Source organism: Colias philodice, chromosome 11, assembly GCF_061535455.1.
Source record: "Colias philodice isolate Cphi_HAF_F1 chromosome 11, ilColPhil1 Martin Lab GWU primary, whole genome shotgun sequence".
Lineage (NCBI taxonomy): Eukaryota > Metazoa > Arthropoda > Insecta > Lepidoptera > Pieridae > Colias > Colias philodice.
This window is the reverse complement of record NC_143096.1, coordinates 1,788,278-1,810,540: the sequence shown is the minus strand read 5'-3', so window position 1 is coordinate 1,810,540 and position 22,263 is coordinate 1,788,278. Positions and strand designations below refer to the sequence as shown.

Here is a 22,263-nt window from a genome sequence, read left to right as displayed (position 1 = left end):
TGAAAATTTTACGAGCGTAATTTATTACTCTTTACTTGAGGTTATTTTAAAGAGGCAGTTAAATTTATTATCGCTATAGACAATATTTATTTAGTTAATTGATTTACATTGCAAATTGCAATATTGTGTCTCGTTAGAGTAAGAGTAGATATCTACCTACGAGGAAGGCTATAGGCTATATTATATCATTAGTCATTACGCTAAGACCAACAGGATCAGAGCCTCGCGGGTGAAACCGCGGCACGCAGCTAGTATTTTATAAGGTACCTCTTACCTCATTATAAAAACAAAATACTAAATAGCTAAAATACCTTTAAAATACTTCAAATTTATCCATAACTCTTCACACCTATCGAATTGAGGTTAAGGCAATAATACGAATTAGCATACAGCGTATAGAGCTATATAAATATTTACATTGGATGATGATGAGCTAATATTTAAAATTTGCAAATGTAAAACTTAGTATGAAGATTTAAAATTAACACACACCTTTATATTTAACTAAATATCGGTTTAGTAAATAACTTTAAAAGGCGTGTGTTTCGCGAGTTTATTAAATATTACTGAAAATACATAAGTACCTATGTATATTTATGTTCACATATAAATATACATAGGCATGTACTAATTTGAATTTACTTAAGCATTGCTTGATTAAATTAAATTATTATAAATTCATTCAAATATAAATAATGGCAGAAAAGCCAGCTATTAATATTTATTCAATGTTTGTTTGTAATTAAAACTACTAATGACTGTATAATCAAGTTGGCAGGAAGTGTGTATAGATTTGCAGCAATATTTAGAAAACAGTTCATAAAGTTTTATAAATTTATATTGTGTTGTTTATTGTGCTTATTTACATTCCGTTCACTGAACAATTGTTACAATGCAAGTTTTAGAAAGGTCCCCTTTTCAACTTCCCGCCTTTTGAAATAAAAGCACAAAAATCACCTGCGATAGTTTTTCGCGGATCGCCCAAAAAGCATTGATCCTTCATGGCACAACAGAACTTTTTGTTTTCCCGCTCAGCCGTCGCATTCGGGAGGAACATTGATAAAATGGCGACATCTTCCTTATTTTCCCTCGCTCTCCGTATTCTTTCCTGCCCTACTGTTTTTGTTGTGAAATGCAGGCGGGTTTTAAAATCTTCACTTAGCACATCAGCTGACATTTTTTTCGATTATTAAAAACGCACAATTGACGATACAGATAAAAAAATATTTTGTTAATATTTTTCCCGCGTAAAGTTTGACAGATTGTTTTTTTTTCGCGGTTATTTCTCGTATGGGGCCGTGCAGGCTTCTCGGCTTACGGTGCGGTACTGATGTAGCGGCCGACAGACACACCGTAGGATGTAGGCTGTTGATTGAACTTAATTGATCGGATACGATAAGACAATTTGAATTCGCTTACAGGATAATACAATGAGGAAGTAATGATTCAATATTTTTTATTACTCTTCCCAAAGTCCCGATCGCGCTTCATTGTTTTGATAATTATAACGATTTATCACTTTGATGCTAATAAATTTAGGTGGTTGTATTGTAATTTATTTAAATGATATAATATATTGTCATGTCATCATTTTAAGAATTAATAATATAGCAATAATATTTAATTCAAATTTACACTTCATAATTTTCTTTATTGACCGAATATAATAAAGTTTAGATATTAGAGGGAATTATATTATAATACATAGTTATTAATGCCTAGCCGTTGATTAATGTCGAGAATCGAGATGTCACGTTATCTTAAATCGCCTGCTAAATTAATGACACAGATGCTCTTGAGATGAGATAAATAATGACGTTATAACCATTTGTTATTACCCACTGTGCGAAAGAATACCTACATTGTTATATTTTTATGATCTAGTCGTTTTGTATGTGAATCACTTATAGAAAATAGCACACACTCGTTTAACTAATAATAACATAAAATACTTGTATTTAACGCTGACACAAATAAAAATAAAAAATCCTTCTCCCCTCCTGTACAGTTGTTCTGATTATTATGTCCGACATCCATTGCTAATAATTTAAATTGACATTTGAATGCAACAGACTATACAAAGATATTTAACGAAACTGTTTATAACCTAAAAAGAAGACGCGGGTTTGTATTCCGCATCATATTTTCTACTCTTAAAAAAAATATTTGTTTATAAGTTAATTTTCAAAACCTTTCAAGGTTTTTGCAAATCCGGTAAGGGATCGATGAGAACAAGTAAAATACAGATTTATTTATATCCCACCTACGCGATGAGTCAGTCCACTTAAGTTAAGCATTAGTGTCATTTAATAGTGATGAGTCTTACCTACTACAAATTAGGTGTGGTCAGAATATGTAATTTCTATTATCGTGCCATGTTTAAAAATAAACTCTATTAATATTATGTAATAAAATAATTCCTGGAAAGGAAATGGGCCTAATCGATAGATATTTAAATAGGTTTCAAAGGTGGATATTGCAAATAAATTATACCTAATACTAAATAATTAAATATACTAAAGCTATAAAAATATAAAACTGAGGGAAAAAAACATCGATTACTGAAATCGTATCACGTTGGGAATGACGTTAATTCAGATGTGCTTTATCTGCATTACAAATAGGTAACTTGAACAATATATTTTTCACAATGATTATAAAATTTATTACGAATATTTCTACATTAGTAGGTATAATAATAACGGATTCGCATTGATCGTCAAGAAATTGTGTAAGTTTTTAATATTTGGAAGTTAAAAATAGTAAAATAGTATCTGTACCTATAAAATATAAATAAAAATATGTAAATATAAATTAATGAATAAAAAAATGAATTAATAAATAATTGTGCTACATTTTTCCAAAAGCAGGAACATCATTGTTCGCATTTAATATGAGTTCAACTTGAATCATATTTGCAAATCATAAGTTCACTGTTCATTGCAGTACAACTACAATTACAACGATTAAATCACCCACACTCAGATTTTACTCGGATTTTCATATTATAAAATTATAATCTAACTATATTTAAATAAAATTATAATGCAATTACGTTTAAATCATTATATTCAAAGTATTTTTATCAGTAGATATGTAAAAGTTTTCAGCGACACGAAACCTAAATTGTGCCAAAAAACACTCATAAATTACGATAATAATACAATTTATATTTTGATTCAATGAATAGTTGTACATATACATTTAAACTATATACCGATGTACATCGATATATTGTATCGATGCGTAATAACGAGGCAGCCCCAAACTAACCAATTACGCATCCAATTTATTCTTCCAATTGTATTCGCCTTTATTTGGCTTCCTATTGATTATTAGTCGTATATTCTCTTACACTAATTTAATTCTGTCCATATAGAGGTTTAAGAAATATACGGATTCATTTTATAAGATTTAATTGACGCGGTTTATACTAATGTAGTAATGAATTAATTAATTGTCGTTCTTTAGCAATATAATATGTATGTAGATATATATTGGAGATGTTAATTGTAGAGGGTTACGGATTTTCACATTCAATACATTTTGATCCATAATTCTCTATTTTATGTGAATAATTTCTTAAATCTCTAATGATTTTAAACACACGCATTTAATAGGTATGTTAAAAACATGTAATAATTAATTTATAAAATCTGCACATATCGGAAGAACAATTTAAGGAATGTATAAAATGTTAAAATCGTAACGCGCATGCGCCGGCAAGGATATTATGGCAATGACAATCAGTTTTTTTTTTTATGAAATCACCTTAAGAACTCCTTAACTAGTCTAGCCAGGGTAACTAAGAGCCCTTATATGGGCACAGTCAGCAGAAATGGAACGCATGGCTTTCATGATTGACGAGCACAGTTTTAACTTTTAAGATATATTGCATTTTATAAAGGTCGCTTTAAACAGTGCAAAAGTTTAAATTAATAAATAAATAAATAAATAACACAAATCAACCTAGTCCCACAGTAAGCTCAATTAAGGCTTGTGTTGTGGGTACTAGGCGACGATAAATATAATATTTAATAAATACATATATAGATAATAACACCCAGACCCAAGAACAAATAATTGAGTTCATCACACAAATATTTGCCCTGACCGGGGATCGAACCCGGGACCGTCGGCTCAGTAGGCAGTTACTTTACCACTGCGCCAACCGCGTCGTCAAACTCGTCAATGATTCATTGGATGATTTTTTGTGATATAAATGTCTTTATGATATAAATGTCTTTTTTTTAACTATACTGCATAGCATTAAATACAGTTTATAAATATTTTTCGAATATTTAATTTTTTACTAGATTTCATAAAATTTAAATAAAATATAAATGTTGCACAAACTCTAAGACCGTATGTAGCATCGTGAGTCAAGCTTTATCGCATATGTTACAAATCCGCGATAATGTATATTCAATACACACCATATTTAGGTGTGAAACGATTAAAAATAACATTTACGTCGGTCTATATCAAACTACTACTATTTGCTTGAGCTTCGATAATCAATTTATGGATTGACTTTAATGAGAAACGAATAACAATTTCATAAAAAAAGTTCAATATCTATACCTTGTTATTGTTGCTAAATATTTTTTCTTTAAAGCCAGTCACAACTATATTCTGTAGATATACACACTAGTCTACTTGATGTGTAGTCTAACCTTAATGAAAGTGTAATCTCTGCTATTAAATATGAAAAGGCGCATCAAAATGTAATAACGACTGATTTTATGAACGTAATAGAACTAAAAGCAGATCAATGTACTAACATGTTATTGGTAAGCCCTGAATGTGATTTATCGTTTGTGAGATAATCGAAAATCCAATATCAAAATATTTCCATACTAATACACTATGGTACCTATTTAATAATATTGAATTTTCGTAAATCTCTCTGATACGTTTTTATATCTGAATTTAGAATGGAATTGGAAATATTTTGCATGAACGTCGCATGTTACTTTTTGAAAGTATTATGGGATATTTTTCATTGGAAAAGGCTGATGTTTTATTACATGCAATAAATAAGTAAAGATGTAACGATAGTTTTATTTTAAAAACGAAACTAATTTTTTTGGTACTAGGGCATAGAACAAAAATATGTAACTGAAGTTTTTAATGAAATTGTAACCTAAATGAAGCCTCAAACTGTATTAACTCAATTATATCAAAACTTTACACATTACACCACCACAAAACAGTTTGAGTATTTCGAAAAGGCCGTCCCGATCGTTTATAACTTGTTTAAACTTCTCGTTATTTCGCTCCACGTTAACTGAACATAATTACAGGCTCTCAAATAGTTTCAAGCTCCCCTTTCATGGCTGTACTCAAAGCTTGAACAACTGAAAACTGTATGAATACAACGCAGGCTCGTTTAAAACCTGTACACTCGCTGAGTAGAGAAATGTAATTTTTATTTTGCTAGTCTGTATTTTTAAAACTCTATTGTTTTGGTGTTTTGAATTCCTTCTATTTATGGTACCTACGGTTTCCATAGCAACGTAAAAGATTTACGGTCGGATTCATAATTACTGATAATAACCTCCTTAGTCTATATTTTATCAATTTTTGGTATAAAATTTCACACATTATTCGTAATTCAACTGACAAACAGACGATATCCAGTCAGAGAAACCGGCTAGTAGTCTACAACATCTTCAAAAACTATTGAAAAACTCATCCGCATGGTAACCGTGATTACCATAGCAACGCAGCATAAACTCAGCAGCAACACGCGACACTTGGCGCAGAGAAAGCACGCCTCATCCTCATTCTAATTTTTGTCTTATTAGAATGGTAACCACGGTTACCATGGCAACGAATCTGTTCAAAATTCCACTCACCAGCACGGAACACCTGACCGCAGCCATCGCAACGGCTCGCGAACTGCGCGTCATAGCAGTTGCCGCAGTAGATCTTGTCGTGCTTCGAGCCGAACTGCTTGTCGACGAGCGACACGCGGCACTTGGCGCAGAGGAAGCAGGCCTCGTGCCAGTGCTTGTCCTTGTACGACAGATCCTGGAGGAAAACATAGACTATAGAGCTAAAGTAAAATTATAAGTAAAAAAGTGATACGAATGTCAGTATTTGTCCGAACAAGTCCTATTGGATAGCAGTCATATGATCCGTTGTCCAGTCAACGGTTATCTTGATGAAAAGTATTATATTTGTAATACATTCGAGGGAAAATGAATAAATATTTTTAATTCAAGTGATGTTATAAAGCTTCTATTGTATATATGTGAAATTGTTGAGGAAGATACAAAAAATGTTTGTTGAATTAAGAACGAATCTACTCTAATAATTAACGATCAAGTCAAAAAATTGGATAACTTTTATCTCTGTTTAATATCAGTGAAGCCAAATCAGGCGGTAATGATTATTACAAATACAGCGAACAATCACAACATTATATTAATTCTATCGTCATTATTATAAATGACTTTTTCAAACTAAGAGCGTATACGCACTATGCGGGTAGCCGTCCGGCTGACCGCAAGCACAATTATGTACGCAATATTCATTTCTGATGCGGCTACCGCAGACCGCACAGTGCGCATAGAAATGAATATTACGTACATAATTGTGCTTGCGGTCAGCCGGACGGCTACCCGCATAGTGCGTATACGCTCTTATAGACGAAATTTACAAATAGGGACGCAAACGTGATCGCTCTATGGAAATCCCAACTCAAAGCAAAACAAAAAACAATCGGCGTGTGGGCGAATTAATGAATCCTTAGTGCGATTGGTCTCCACCTATCGTATTTATGCTTGGCAAGGATCATTTAGTTCAATGATTATTGGACGCCTACGTACACTGATAGCTTTTTAAGCTCGCATTGATTAGGAATTATTGTTAATTGTTGCGAATCATCCAATAGAAACAATTTAATTATACACGTTCTACCTACTTATAATATTTCCCAATATTTTTTAACTTTACAGCTGTTTTCCAAAATGTTTAAGATATTCTCTTAAAAATATTCAGTCATCCTTAGGTCATTAATCAATCTACGAACATACTTAATACTTTACGATATCAAAATAAACTTGTTTACATTACTGAAATTGAAACATACTTGTTTACGATATCAAAATAAACTTGTTTACGTTACTGAAATTGAAACATATTATCTAAGTGAAAGTGTAGAGTATGTTGACGAATGTGCTCACATTCAGAATTAAACTCCCCTCATTCTATTCTATATTTAGTGCAAACGGTTCTGAACTCACGTTCAAAACTAAATGTCGTAATGTCAATAAAATATAGATGTTTATTTTGGACGCTTACGAAATACTTAGTTAAAATTGAATCATGTATAAATCTTAAAGAACCGCCTGATGGATCCACCCATGGCTTGTCAAGGTTGAAACAAAACGAAACACGAATATAATACTGTTTCCGACCCAGAAATAGATGTTCGTGCGGTAGATTTGCTTCCAAAAATTTAACTATTTGTTATGAGTTTTGTTGAAAATAGTATCGCAATCCCTAACAATGTTACCAGTGTTTATGTTTGTACAATTTACTGCCTTTTTCAAAACTAATTCAACGGTGCACTTAATATGTACACAGTACAGTCGTGTTCTAAGATTGTATTACTTTTGCTTTCTTGCGACCCGAAATGGGTTTTTAAATTTAGATAGTCTGGAAATGATCCCAACTAATAACAATGTGTTAGTTATGATTGTTTGGTATGACAGGAAAAGTCATTCGTCCGGCTTTAGATAAATGTAGTGTTTGGCGTAGCTGTATTCTTTATGTTGGCTTGGCAGCGTTCAGTCTGGGGCCGTGTGCAGAGGTACGCTTGAAGAATCTGGGCCGACTGGAGTGACAAACTAAATTTGATCGTAACAAAGCTAAGCAATGCCACTGACTCCATAGCTATTCTGATCGCGATACACTGATCTTAATACCGTTCGCGCCACGTCCACTATTTATGAGAAAGGATCTATTGCATAATGTTTTAGATTTACGCATTTACACGATAAACAAGATTCTAGCCCAAACTACGCCAATAATGTCAGTGATTCACGATTTGTGTAAATTTTGTGTAAATGTATTTGATAATTGAAAATTTAGCACAGCAATGACACATTTCGATTTGAGACTGGATATCACAGGTGGTTTGTTGATAACTTGAATTGCGTGTATCTACCAGATTAGTTTAAAATTCTTAATTCGTTCAGTTTTGAGATTAGTTAAAAAATATTAGGATTTCAAATATGAAATTTTTTCTTAGATTGGTATAGTGTTACTGTTCCGAACAAAAGGTATAATTTCTCACCTTGGAGTCGATACCGATGGTCTTGTTGCATTCTTCGCAGCCGTTAGCGAAGGCATTCTCGTAGCACTTGATGCAGAAAGGGTGCTCGTCCCTGAGCACATAGCGCTGTCCTGTCAGCGACTCATCACACTGCCAGCAGCAGAAGTGACCGCTATGCCAGTCCTTGTTCATCGCCTTGGTGTACTCGTCACTAAAAATAAGCTGAAAAGAAGAAAATCAATGTAAACTACGCAATGGACGATTTAATGCAGGGAACAAAAATAGACAACATGTTCTGTTTCAATCTCAAGTTCAGGGGCAATGTTGTTTGCATTATTTATTTTTGATAGCACATTTACATATAATTCGTATTTTAAAACGTAGTTTCCTTTATTTGTTGATTAGTTGTTATTATAAGAATTTCACGTAACATTATTTTTTTTAGATATGAATTAAATTAAATTTTCATATAGATACCTTAAATAAGTTTGGGTATGTGAGGGTGGCCAAAAGGGTACGATAAAGCTGTGCATTTTTGATAAAATCACTAAAAGCGGAACGAGAAAGACACTAGACTGCAACACACTGTCACATCGCACTATGCACGGGGTCAAGGGGGTTGGCCACCACTACACATACCCATCGTCGTTGGTGGTGGTGGTGTTTGTCTGCTCGAGTTCTGTGACTGAGACCTCGCCATCCTTAGATTCCCTACGCTTGGAGGTCTTCTTGACCTTCCTGGTCTTGCGTTCCGTGGTGGTATACTGGACTTGAACGTCTACGTCAGCCATGGCTGAAGTCTATCAGATAATTTCTTAGGATATCACTGAACGCGGTTGCGACCCGAAATCGAATGGCGAGTACCGGTGCCTGAATCGCAGGAATTATTCCAGAATGTTTAGCGAACGCGACGGTGGGGAGAGTTTGGGATTTAAATTTGGATGAGTGACGGAGAGGGCAGGTGCGCGGGCGGGCGTTTCCAAACGTCCGGAGATTTGAGCGTGTACGTTTCCTTCGCTAACCGGCCACGATCGGTTTCCTCGCAGCTTCAAGATCTCCTATGTCCGTGTTGCTCACACGATCTCCTGCACTTGTGATATGTAGGGCGAACCGATTCAAAGCTTTGCTTATTGAAATGTAGTCGCCTTATCGTTTTGGCCCAGATTCAACTAATGCTGATCGGTAATTGGATAACGATTAATGATTTATAATCGACAACCGGACTTAAATAATTTCACCCTCAAAAGTGGTGAATTAAAAGGTTGAAAAGCGACGTATTGATTGATTTTTGGCAATAATCGAAGGTTTTATGTATTTCCTGAAATGTTGTCTAGGAAATTTATGAGGCGTGATAATCCTTTGTATCAATCAGATTGGATCCGTGTGAAACGACGTAATATTAATGTTTGTGAGCGATCAAAGCTAACTTCATTTATTGATAGATTAAATTTGTAAACTTTTTACGGTTACCGATCTTGGCTAAATTCATATTACAAATACTATAGATTTTCTCTATTTATACGTGGATTCAGCGTGGATTAGCGGAGTTGAAGTGCAGAAGCAGACTGGAATAATAAACAGTTTCTTTTATAAATAGTGTACTGTTTGCCTAAGTTTTAAGTGCAAATGAATGATTTGTTGTTGCATCCATTAAACCCCAATTCATTGGAAGATATGAATGAGAGTTCAATTACGGTGTGTTTAGTATAATAACATGGCCATGTGTAAGCTATCAGTTCTCGCTTGCAATATCTATTACGTAAGATTCAATGAATTCAAAATTTTCAATTGAAGGTAAACTTACTATTACAGGCATACACAGAATGTTCTGAAACATATGAGGTTTCAAATTGCCGCATTTTAATCGGTCAATACGCTTATCTCTGTTATTACTTATATACGCAATAAAAAGGTAGTAACCTACTACTAGTAATATTAATATTTTATTTTTATTCAATTATCTAGACAAGCATAACATGTGTCCATTTCATTGCATGTATACTTATACTTTGTACTTCATAAACCATGTGTCTATTGACAACACGTTTAAAATACAGCCTTCAAGCGGTCAGTTAGACTTCGCAAGGTCTTGGTCACTCCATTCATTCGTTATTTTTATGTTCGCGTTTTTCTTGGATGCTAAACATCTGGACGTAGGATGTGTTATGTGATAATGTAAGGCAAAGTGGTCGTGAAGCTCGTTGCTACGTGTTAGAATGTAGGAGGTTAGAATCATATAATTATTAGGAAAGATGAATGACGTTTATCTTAAGGAATTGGTGAATAATCTTTGAGAACAATTTGCGATGTTACCGTTGGTTTATTTATATCGTTAGCCCACATTAGTTAGACGTACCTATGATTCCTTTTTCTATAGTTCCATGCATCATGATTGTATTTTTATTTCATAGAGTGGTTCATATTTAGTTTTCCTTGTTTGTATTGCCTTATTTTTGCTCACCCACTTTTTGTTTTGTTTATTTCCTATACTTTAAAGGTTGCCTGGTAGATATCGTTAACTGGCGATAATGCCGCCTTTTGCTTATTAAATGTATTGTATGCTTTTATATTTTATTTCTATAGCAATAAAGGATTTTAATTCATTCATTCATAGGGTGCGAACTAGATAAGTAGGTACCTAAGTAAATGAATTGGATGAAACTAAAATTACACTTACTTAAAATTTTACGAAAAAGTGGACCTGTAAACGTAGAGTAATGGCTTTGTCAGATAGGACGCGTATTTTAGCGCTGCGTAGTAGCGCTACAACGGCATGTTTTAACGTCGCGCGAGGCTTCGTCAAACAGAACGCTTTAGCGCGCGTTAGGACACAGCAATTGATATTATTAAAGCTGCATGTTGTTTACATAATTATTACTTACGAACAAAACAAGGTACAGCGATATTAACTCCGGAGTCGGAAGAATTTTTTACTTACCAGTTTCATTAATTTCTTCTCCGATTTGTGCCCACAATTTTGCCTTCATTGATATATCTTTATAGTTTATATGAACTATCCTTCGTATTATATAAGCAAGGATATTTTCTAACCAATTCTATCAAATTTTCGGTCATTATGCAGTATTTTATTATTATTTTACGCCTATTAACTCCGACGCTAAAATAAAATTTGTAAAAAAATACAACACCCGACGTTAAAGCGTCCTAACGCCGCGACAGAGCGTTGCGTACTGCTAGCGCCGGCGCTCTGTTTGACGGTATTCTACGATGGTAGTAGAACACATCTTAGCGTCATATCGCGGCGTCAACTTAACGCTCTGACGCGCGCTAAGTACGCGTCCTGTCTGACAAAGCCTTAAAAGTATACTGGTACTTGATAAGTATTAATATTTACGAATTATAGAATATTTTACTAGATACGACAGCAATATAAAATTTATATAGTATCATATAGTATTCTTGATTAATATAACAGGAAACAGGTTGATGATAATATTATGCGACTTGCGACACAATAAGATAAAAGTACTTGGCAATAAATTATAATCATGAAAATTTTATTTTAGTCATATTATATCAAGAAAGAGATTCTGAGAATTAAACATTGTTTACGAGGCAAGACGTTGGCTTTCGTTATTGTGTATCTATAATAAGATGTTTCAAAATTACGTACCTACGTCATTTTTAAAACGAGATCTTGTTTTTTCTCTTTCTGAATAAAGGGCTAGTCTCTATGTATTCGCATTTTCTATTTTTTTTTATAATAGAGCGGCTAACGGAGCAGGTGGGTCACCTAGTGAGGTAATAATCACCACCGCCCATGAGCACTCACAAAGTTACCTTTGTGAGGCTGTTGCCGACTGTCGATGGTAGGTATAGGCTCACTTTTTAAACTATTAACTATAGAACTATTTTACATAAAATATTCTTCTTTTCTTAAAATAAGATTCGGAGTTTGTAATTTTAATAAAAAAATCATGTTGGTAGCAATTGGTAAGCATCTGTTGTATTAAAGCTCTAACTGACGTTAACACTCAACACAAAAATAGTACATTTTTTGGTTTTTCTCCCTTTTGTATTGCGAATAAATGCAATATTTTGAAATCCTTAATAGTTCAAATCACGGCAAAATAATTGCAGTTAAAATTCCAAATACATATTTCTGCATGCCAATTAGTGCAGTTCAGTAAACTTGAAAAGCTTTAACAGTTACGAATAAATTTCACGCAAAAAATATTATTTAGCATTTTGTTCATTGCGTATTTTATAAATAAGTTTATAACGTGCGTTTTAGGGGAGGATAAGTGTGAATGGACATTGATTGAACGATCAATTATAGGGACAGAAAATAGGTATTTTTTTATAAAAATCCCTCGATTTAGTTCTCGTGTGTACGGAGATTGATGCGCTCAATAAAAATTTGGGACACTTTTCCAATACATACATATTATATTAAAAAAAAGCCGTGACAAAACGTGTTCGGGACTCGGAATAGAGATTGTATTACACGTTTTTTTAAATAATTATATTAATTATTATTAACTGTGTTATCGAAAATAATACTTGTCAATGTTTAGTGAAACAAAACATCGATACATTTTTCATTTAGTATCGATATAGGTACTTATAATATGTATATAATATTTACCTAGCAAGTACTTTAATTTATATAACGATAAATTTTTCTTTATATTTACTACTATCAAATTAAGTAATATGACATAGTCCTACTTCATTTACACGTTTATTATTTTTTTTTACCAAAAGAACAACGCGTCGCGGTCGCTTTGGTTTCCCGTCGTAAAATTATTTCGATTTCAGCGATGCGATGCGGTTTTGAGATGATTCCTCAGTCTGTCTGTTACCGCAGTAACACAATATTTTAGTGCAACTAACCGCGCAACTAAACAGGTTATAAAGCCAAGGTTGAAATAGCTGAATTACTATAGTTTCATGTGTATATTTGAAGGAAAATTAATTTTGTTCTCATCATTGATGCGGAATAAACACGCTTAATTTTTGTTTATATGATAGGTGCAGTTATAGATAGTTCATATAAATTACATAATAGAGTGATTTTCTAATGTATTTTTACAGGTGTAATATAATTTAGTACAGATTTTTCCATTCTTTCATTTTCAATTTTGTCTTTTGAAACCTTTTTTTTAATTCATAATAATATAAATGTGTACTTTTCTTCAATAATAAAATTTTGCAGTTTAAATAATATGATAAATAATTTTAATACATATATAAGAACCTTACTCCTAGACTGTAACATAAAAGATCTTTGCTAATCAAGTTTTTTGATGGGATTTCTTTGAATATGTTAAAAATGTCACTGAACTATGGGATATAATGGGCTGAAGGTTAGCCCGGTTTCACGAGCCGAAGTAGGTCGAGGTTCATCATAGTGAATATTTTTGGATCAATTGTGCAACTGTTTTGCTTTCGTGACATACTTAAGTTTGTCCTAATAGCGATAATAATAATTTATAGTACTTAACGTTGGCAAGTGTACAAGCAAACATTTATAATTTTTGATTTATGTACTTTTTAATGCAAAGGTGTACACTGTACCTACATGTCTGACTAGATATCTCAATCCTATTATGTATTTGAAATTAAGATAGGAGATTGGTCTGAATATAAAGTAATTTTGTGTGTATACCGAAGCCAAAGATTATACGCCTAATTATACCACATTCCTGTCCTATTGGAAGGTATCTACGTAGGATTTATAAAACAAACACAAGGATAAAAATATAACTGTTTAATCTCTCAATCAATCATGCGCAATAAGGTTAACATATTACAGCGTGCTTCGATAAAGCGTCACTAATCTGCGATATTAGACCAGAAATCAACATCTTCCGATTCTTGCTCGGTTACCTCATTTTTTTCAGCGGTTTCTTTGATTTCTTCGTTCTCCTCGAACGAACCTAATCTTGACAGACTCCGCTGCCTTACTTCAAGCCTTTCTTCGCTGACTGGGCTTGTTTCGTCATTAAAACTACGGGTTTTTCTATCTTTCGATCGTTCCCTGGAGCGACTTCTGGAATAAGAACGTGTCACTAAATTAGGTGCACTTCCAAAACCGGAGTAGTTATTCTCTTTATTCATGCTTTTGAACTCTTCCTCCTCGAGTGACGTGAACATTTTTAATTCCTCCTCGCGCGAGGCACGTGATTCCTTTGAAGAATTCGACGATGAAGATCTACGCATCCGAAAAGTCCGCCGTCGGCCACTCGGGTCATTTCGTTGTAATGGTGTGATTTTAATTCCATCTAGTGATCTTAAACAGATTTACAAAACATGAATCGGTTTGTAGTAATAGTGAAATTGTTCCATGCGTGAAAATACGTATGTGTGGTGCAAATGGTGACACACAATGAAAGGGAAGCTAGGTCACTACAGAGCGTGCAGCTGACGTAATGAATGTGGCATGATGAGAGAATACAGATAATATTAACCTTAAAAAGCTTTCGCTGTAAGTGGCGTCTCCAATTTTGTCGTCATCATATGACTGAAAATTTATTTCGGGCAGTGGTGTAGGCGACGGGCTTTTAGGAACATATTCCCATGATAATTTTTCTCGATTTTGGACACCAACGAGCTCATCTTCTTCCCGAGAATTATCTAAAGGTCCGTTCGAATCTGAAATAGTTTCAGAGGTAGTGGGTGATCGTTTTTTATATCCAACACTGAACGACTCTGATGATTCCGATATGATTGTTTTCGTCTTTGTTGGTATGTACCTTTCCAATCTATAATCACCGTTCGCTTGTGAATCTTCTACGGAATCTTGACCGAAGCTACTTATTTTAGTCGAGAAAAGTAGAGCAATAGTTTTGTCTCCATAAAACTTAATGGCTGCTGACTTTATGCGTCCATCCTTATCTTCAGTTAAATGGAGATATCCTTGACCGCTTTCCACAGTCCAGACTGGAGGTGTCGACGGATTGGGTGATTTTTGAAGAAGACTCGTATAATATTCGACTATATCTTGAAAGTTTGGCTCGGTATCGGGAATGACGCCGCTGAGGATATGCTTGATGCACTCTAAGGCTTCGTTGAATCCAGCGTAGGATAATACAACTGATAACATAAGTCCCATTGTCACTGGTCACTACAGAGGGAGAGGGCAGTAGGTGAAGATTGATAGGGCAGGGATCGGATGCAGCGAACTCCGGGGCAAGATATGAACTGAAATTAAAATATAGCACTTGCCAAAGTTTGTGTCCACTTTTAGAATTGCGTTTGGCATTGTGACTAGACATAGCATCGATTGTCTTTAGTTAAATTTTTGCTCAAGGTTTTTGAGTTATCACAGATGGACGTTTAATATTTTATAACCCCTTAAATCCTAAAACAGTATAAAAATATGCAAGTATCAAAATATTTCATATCTGTTACTTGACATTGGAATATTTTGTCTGGAAATATCATTTATAATCGTTTAAAGCGATCATGAGTCATCGACCTCAAGAGGATAAAAATTGAATGTTTTGCACGCGCGCAAATCTCTCATGTATAACATTAAAAAAATGCGATCCAAACGTTACTCAGTAAACACTGGTAGTTGTCACAATGCCAGGAAATTTTATTATTACCATCAAAGTATTAGATGTACTCGAAGATTCATGATCGTATGATTCAATTCCAGTTAACTATTAAGCTTTAATGTTTGTTTATTTTTTATTCATGCTCTTATTATTTATTGCCTCTGAAAATACTATCAAACTCAAAAATGGATTTTTAAAGTTGCTGAGTTTTCATTAATTGTACCTAATGTGTAAGTAATTATATGCGCCCTGTTTAATTTAAAGTTCTATAAATGTTTTTTAAAGACGCTTTCATTAAAAAAAATTAAAACGATATACATTTTCAGTTATCACTATCAGCTATAGAAAAGCATTTAAATACCATTTACGATATTCGAGTCGTTCCATTAAATCTGATAATGAGTAAAGTATAGCACTCGAGTAATGAGCGTAACCAAATAAAATTAGCAGACAATGTGCACTCAGTACGTTCTAATCATGGAGTATGACGTCACAATGACGGAGAAAGGCCCGCGTGAATTATAACGGTGTGCGTAGGCGCTGGCTATGGCGGGATTCTTCTGTGATATTCAATATTTTATGATTGATTTTAATTTCGCGATATAATATATTATTTTGCATTCCTAACTAAGATAATATGGAAAGAACTAATATTGATTTTGAGAGAAAAAGAAAAATAATACTATCAAACTCCGTAAATATGATTTGGCTGAAACATATTGATATCTAAATAATTATTTTGTATATGAATTAATAAATAAATATTTCAGGGCAATTATCACACATAGCACGATCTGATCCCATACTAAGCTTTCGCTTGTATGTAAATTTATGCGTATATATGTATAAAAAAAATTGGCAAAAATGTGGTGAAATATGGACTACTCGCATAAGAGCTCTAGACAGCATAGACGCCGGTCTACCTGCAGAAAACCTAAGATAGATATTTTTTAGAAAGAAATTTCAAACAATTTTTTAAAGTAACATGTAACACCGAGATCGGGCGGTGATCTTCAAACTAGTAAAACGAAATAGACCTGGCTTAGTATCTAATATTATTTCAAAGGATCCTTTATGAATTAAAGAAGCTCCTTTATAAACAAGACGTGCATCGGAAGCGACCTTGCCTTCAAGTGAAAGTAGTCCGCGTACGGAGATGGGCGCGCACGTAACTCGATACGCGGTGACGTCACGCGGGCCGTGCGCACTGGATCGCAAAACATCACACTGAACCAACAGCTAGAAGGGCGATTAACTAACCAATTTTAAATAGAATTCAGTTTAAAATTTTCGTTTTCTATTTTCAAAATTCGAAACGCATCAGATTCGAACACGATTGTTCAAATTTTCGAAAAAGGAGTCGTGTTCTTTTATTTTTTGAAAACGTCGAAATTGCATAAAAAAAAGAAATTCGCGCGTTTGCAAATCTGTTTGAATGTCACGGAAACGCAGAAATAGATAAGAAGGTTATTGTACGACGGCTTTCAAGGAGACTATTACTAAGTTACGTAGCAAAACAAACTGTAGAGGTTGTATGTGCCAAGAAACGCACGTTTTCGTAGTAAAGCTGTCTACTTAAGAAAATGCTCGTTATTTTTTTTTCATTCATACTTATATGTGAGTCAGTCTAAAACTTATCGTGAATGAATGAACAAAGACGTGGGTATCAGGAAGTCGTTAACAGCTTATAAAAATCTCTATGTAAATATTTTAAAACAAAGAATGCAATTTTCTTCTATTAGAATTTGACTAAAATGTTCAATGAATGTTATAAAATAAAATTGAAAACTTCTGTGATATAATTTGATGTTTCTTTTCATTCTGGTCTCGTTTGAAAAACCGAATACCTACATTCGCATATTACGCGCCGAAAGGAAAATTTACGGATTACTCTTAAAATCTTATTTGAAAAAGTTTATGCTTTACGAGTATTTAAATTTTATTTGAAGACCGTAGGAGAATTAATAGAAAACATAAAAAAAAACTAGACACAAATGTTTGACGACCGATTAATTACTTAATTTAAAATTACAATGTTTTATAAAATGTCTAACATAACATTTAATCCCAAATATTTCGTGCCAATAACTTGGTAGTTCGCATCCAAGATGACAAATTAATTTTGTAAGAATCCATGTTGAATGTGACGTGATGTATTTCTGGACATTCTTGTTGACTCTTGCTTGAAATCATCACAGTTTTTATAGTCCTGAGATCTCGCATATTGGCGCGCGTTTTCAATTTATAAGTACTAATATTATAAAGCTGAAGAGTTTGTTTGTTTGAACGCGCTAATCTCAGGAACTACTGGTCCGGGTTCCGGTCCAGGAAGGATATACATAGTAGGCTTTATAATTATTATCATAGCGCTAACCCCAACAGGAGCGGAGCACTGCGAGTAAAACCGTGGGGTACAGCTAGTATACTATAATATTGAATTGTTTAATTTAATTTGATCGGTCGGGGAATGTAAATGACCAGTATAATTAATGCTGTATACATTTATTTGGATGTTTAGCACTTTTGTGATTTGTTTCGACTTGTGTAATAAATTTATCAACTGTATTAAATCGGAATTAAAGTTTTATTTTACAGTGTGTTTGTTGTCTTGCAGAGCTTTACTTTATAAATATTTTTGTTTTCAATGAAAGATGACAAAATAATTGCACAGTGTAAAATTTCCAATATCAAACGAATGAAACAGTTTTGTAACTACATACCTATCTAATTTTAAATGTTTTTTTTGGATTTACTGATAGTATTCTATGCCCTTTGAGTTTAAAGTTACTTATATTTTTTCCTATACTAGCTAGTTTTTAATTAGGAATTTGATATAAGGTCAAGAATACATATAATATTATGTTAGTATGTACATATAAAGGTATTAGACATTAGGCTTGGAAACATAAAATACTGAATGTATGCTGCATGTTTGTGTTGTCCAGTATTTTGTGCCAACAGTCGCGTTGTCGAAAGTATTGTAGACATAAATTTTGTGTTTTAAGTAAATATAAGTATTCCTTATGGAGAATTTTTTGAAGTGACAACGTCTTATAATTCGATAGAGCCGGTTGCACGCACGAAAAAACATGACTTATACGGCGTTACCTCGCTCTGAGGCATTCCATGTAAGGCTTGAAGCACAGGACGTTGTCACGTTCAACTATCGTCAGTAAACCGACTTTACAGATAACCAATTTTTTTTTAAGATCATAGGCCAAAAAAGGCATAAAGCAAAAAGGTTTTGCTCTATCCTCAAAATCATGATTGATGACAAAGCTTTAGAAATAATTCAAGTACATATTTTTAAAGCGAAAACATTTACTTTAAAAGAGACTCAATTAAAAATAGGTGAGTATAAATTATATAATTCCGGTAGGAAAATAATTATTATCAAAATTATTTGTAAAGAGTATAAAATTTTCTGGCAACGTTGTTTAAAATCCCTCGTATTTCTTATTTCTTAAAAACAGCCTTCCCTCAAAATACTATTATATAATGTAAAGACTTGATAATAATATTTTGAGTCAACTTCCTTTGACCTCAAACACATAAATCTGTTTATCCACCAGTGACCGGAAGAAGAACATTGTTTTAAATATATTTTCATACATTTGAATTACCGCATCTTATTGTGTTTGGTTACAAGAATTGAGCAAGTATTTTTAAAAATTTAGGGTTTAGAATATTTATCTAAGTTAAAAAATTGTGACCAAGAAATTTGAGAATTTTAATCTGAATTATTTTTCATCAGAATAGGTTATCCCCATGATTTGTTTCATGAATTGATTTGATTCTCAAAATTATATTATAACATAATAGTAAATTATATTATAACGTAGTTCCAAATTATATTTTTCATTTAAATCACTTTATTTTAAATACTTCTTCATTTTCTTTTAAAAATACAAAGTCAATCTGTTACATTTTAAATAAGAAATGTTATTATTATTTTCATGTTTTTCAGTATAACTGAAGTCAATGACTATTAGACTAGTGCCAAGACAACGGTCTTCCTGTGTGCAGATTGACAGACATATTGCTAATCTGCCAATCGGTTCATCATTGATCAAGTTCGGGGTTATTTGAACAGCTAATCGATACAAAATTTATTTAAAATGTGTTAAAAAACGGAAAACTCTAAAAACGGTTAATGGTTGAAAAGTTTTTGTTAAGTACATCTGTTATATTTTTTACATGTAGGTATTTTCTATTTCTAATTTTTAAGTTACATGGTTTATTTCTTATTCTTAATTCGTTTTTTATGTATTTTATATCAATGGAAATTTCAATTAAATATAACTGTTCAGTTGAGAAATCCAAAAGACAGGTCGCGCCATCTGTCAGCGAGTAGACGAACTAAACTGCGTCACTTTTATTAGCCACTAATTAAAAGTTTTATGATTATGTTAAAAATGGAATGGGCCATAACATAATTAAATTTTAAGTTCGTAATTTTTTCACGTTTGATTGGATTAAAATACAATATGTCACATTTACCTAAAAGAATAACGTTTGAATACCATGCATTATATTTCTCTTCATTTTATATTTTTACTAGCGCTCCGCCCCGGCTTCGCCCGTGGTACCTACACGTTTAAACTATCCTATCTCTCAAGTTGGATCGAACTGCACATGGTGTGCGAATTTTATTATTATAATCGGTTAAGTGGTTTAGGAGTCCATTGAGGACAAACATTGTGACACGAGATTTATACAGGGTGTCACACTATTGGTATACTAAGCGCGAAGGGACTTGTAGTTTTGCATATACTGATCACGTAAAAAATACTTAAACAACAAAATTACATCAAAAAATTTTTGCTACTTAAATTTTTCCTGAAAATCCATGTTTTCTTCTCTAGCTTCGCGCAGCTGGCATATAACGCTTCGCTAATATGAGCATTTTGTCTATGAAAATATAATCTTAAACGATAGGTCACGTGCGGGTGGCAAAGTTGGGCGGGTTGCTTGTTAGGGGTGTACACATAGAGTTTAAAGAATTCATCTATTTGATTAAAAACTGCATCTGGAATTTTATAAGTATTTTTTACGTACTCAGCGTATGCAAAACTATAACCTCCTTTGAGCTTAGTATACCAACAGTGGGACACCCTGTATATATTAAGATATTAAGATAATTATTTCCGGTAATATTTATAATAATCTTAAGCGCGTCACACACGGTGAAGATTTTATCTTAAGATACTGTTATATTTTATATTACAGTATCTTAACGCTTCCGGTATCAGCGTTCGGACCATCATTTTTCTTTTTGTCATTGCGTACCACCCACCCCTGTAGAACCGCCATCCTGTTACAAATGACCCACAAAATTTCGCGTCATTTGTAACAGGATGGCGGTTCTACAGGGGTGGGTGGTACGCAATGACAAAAAGAAAAATGATGGTCCGAACGCTGATACCGGAAGCGTTAAGATACTGTAATATAAAATATAACAGTATCTTAAGATAAAATATTATAGTATCTTCACCGTGTGTGACGCGCTTTAGTTAAAATTTGGATAAAATAAGTTTTATCACGTTTTACATAGAACGCAAAAAAATCCACCACACAAATAGTCACAAGTACAACAGAATCCTTGACGAACCCGACACCAAAACAAAAGTAACATTACCTGTGTACTCACACACTATTAAATTACCGCACTATCAATCCAATACATTTTTACAATAAAGATATCAACACACTCACAATTCCACGAGGAAAACTCGCGCGCAACCCTCCACCGGTTTCTAAATCAGCTGGAGACACGTTCTGTCTTGTCGTCCGAAGTGTATTGAGCCAACGGACGGTGAGATGTGCGTTAATTATATTTATTGCAACGACAGACTTCAAAGCGATCGATGGCTATTTGGAGATCGATCGCTTCCGCGCCGCGGAAAACTGTCAGGTATGAAGGACCTTTCGGAAAATGTTTAACATGTGTTGCCGTGTGAACTGGATGGGAGATGAGACAGTTCTTTTTTAAAACCTTATGTAATAGATTTGATCAATAGGTAATACATTTTATAAATTAATCTCATGGTATATGCCTACGATGGAATTTAAGAAGGTCTTGAATTTAATAAAATCTGTAGTTAAATGCTACTAATATCAGTAAATATAACCGGTAGTCTATACATATAATAAATCTGTAGAAGGGTCAATTCTGTACATTGAAAATATTTAAAAAATAAATAGCAGGGGGTGTTACTGGATCGATACCAAACCCAAATATTTGATTAAAAAAATTTTTGTCTGTCTGTCTGTCTGTATGTGAAGACATCACGTGTAAACTAACGGTTCGATTTCGATGAAACTTGGTATAATTATACCTTATTATCCTGGGCGTAAAATAGGATACTTTTTATCCTGGATAAATACGTAGAAAAAAAATTATCTTAATTTTTCAGTTTTATCCATAGACGTTGTTCTGTAGAATCGGGA

The 22,263-nt window shown here is 33.4% G+C and overlaps 1 protein-coding gene across 9 annotated transcripts in view; it reads right to left on the bottom strand.

Moving 5' to 3' along the window:
- Lmpt (four and a half LIM domains protein limpet) overlaps positions 1-22,263 on the bottom strand; it is a 133,031-nt gene that overhangs the window by 11,180 nt on the left and 99,588 nt on the right. For 6 of the 9 annotated variants that reach the window (XM_089700509.1, XM_089700506.1, XM_089700504.1 and 3 more), the window contains exons 7-8: positions 8,309-8,509; positions 5,862-6,036 (exon numbers count right to left, since the gene is read on the bottom strand). In XM_089700509.1, the coding sequence (XP_089556635.1) occupies positions 5,862-6,036; positions 8,309-8,509 (376 nt within the window). Of the gene's footprint in view, positions 1-957; positions 1,360-5,861; positions 6,037-8,308; positions 8,510-8,926; positions 9,195-14,140; positions 14,544-14,721; positions 15,532-22,263 lie in introns of those variants that run through there. The other 3 variants (XM_089700512.1, XM_089700510.1, XM_089700511.1) reach the window with 3 other exon arrangements.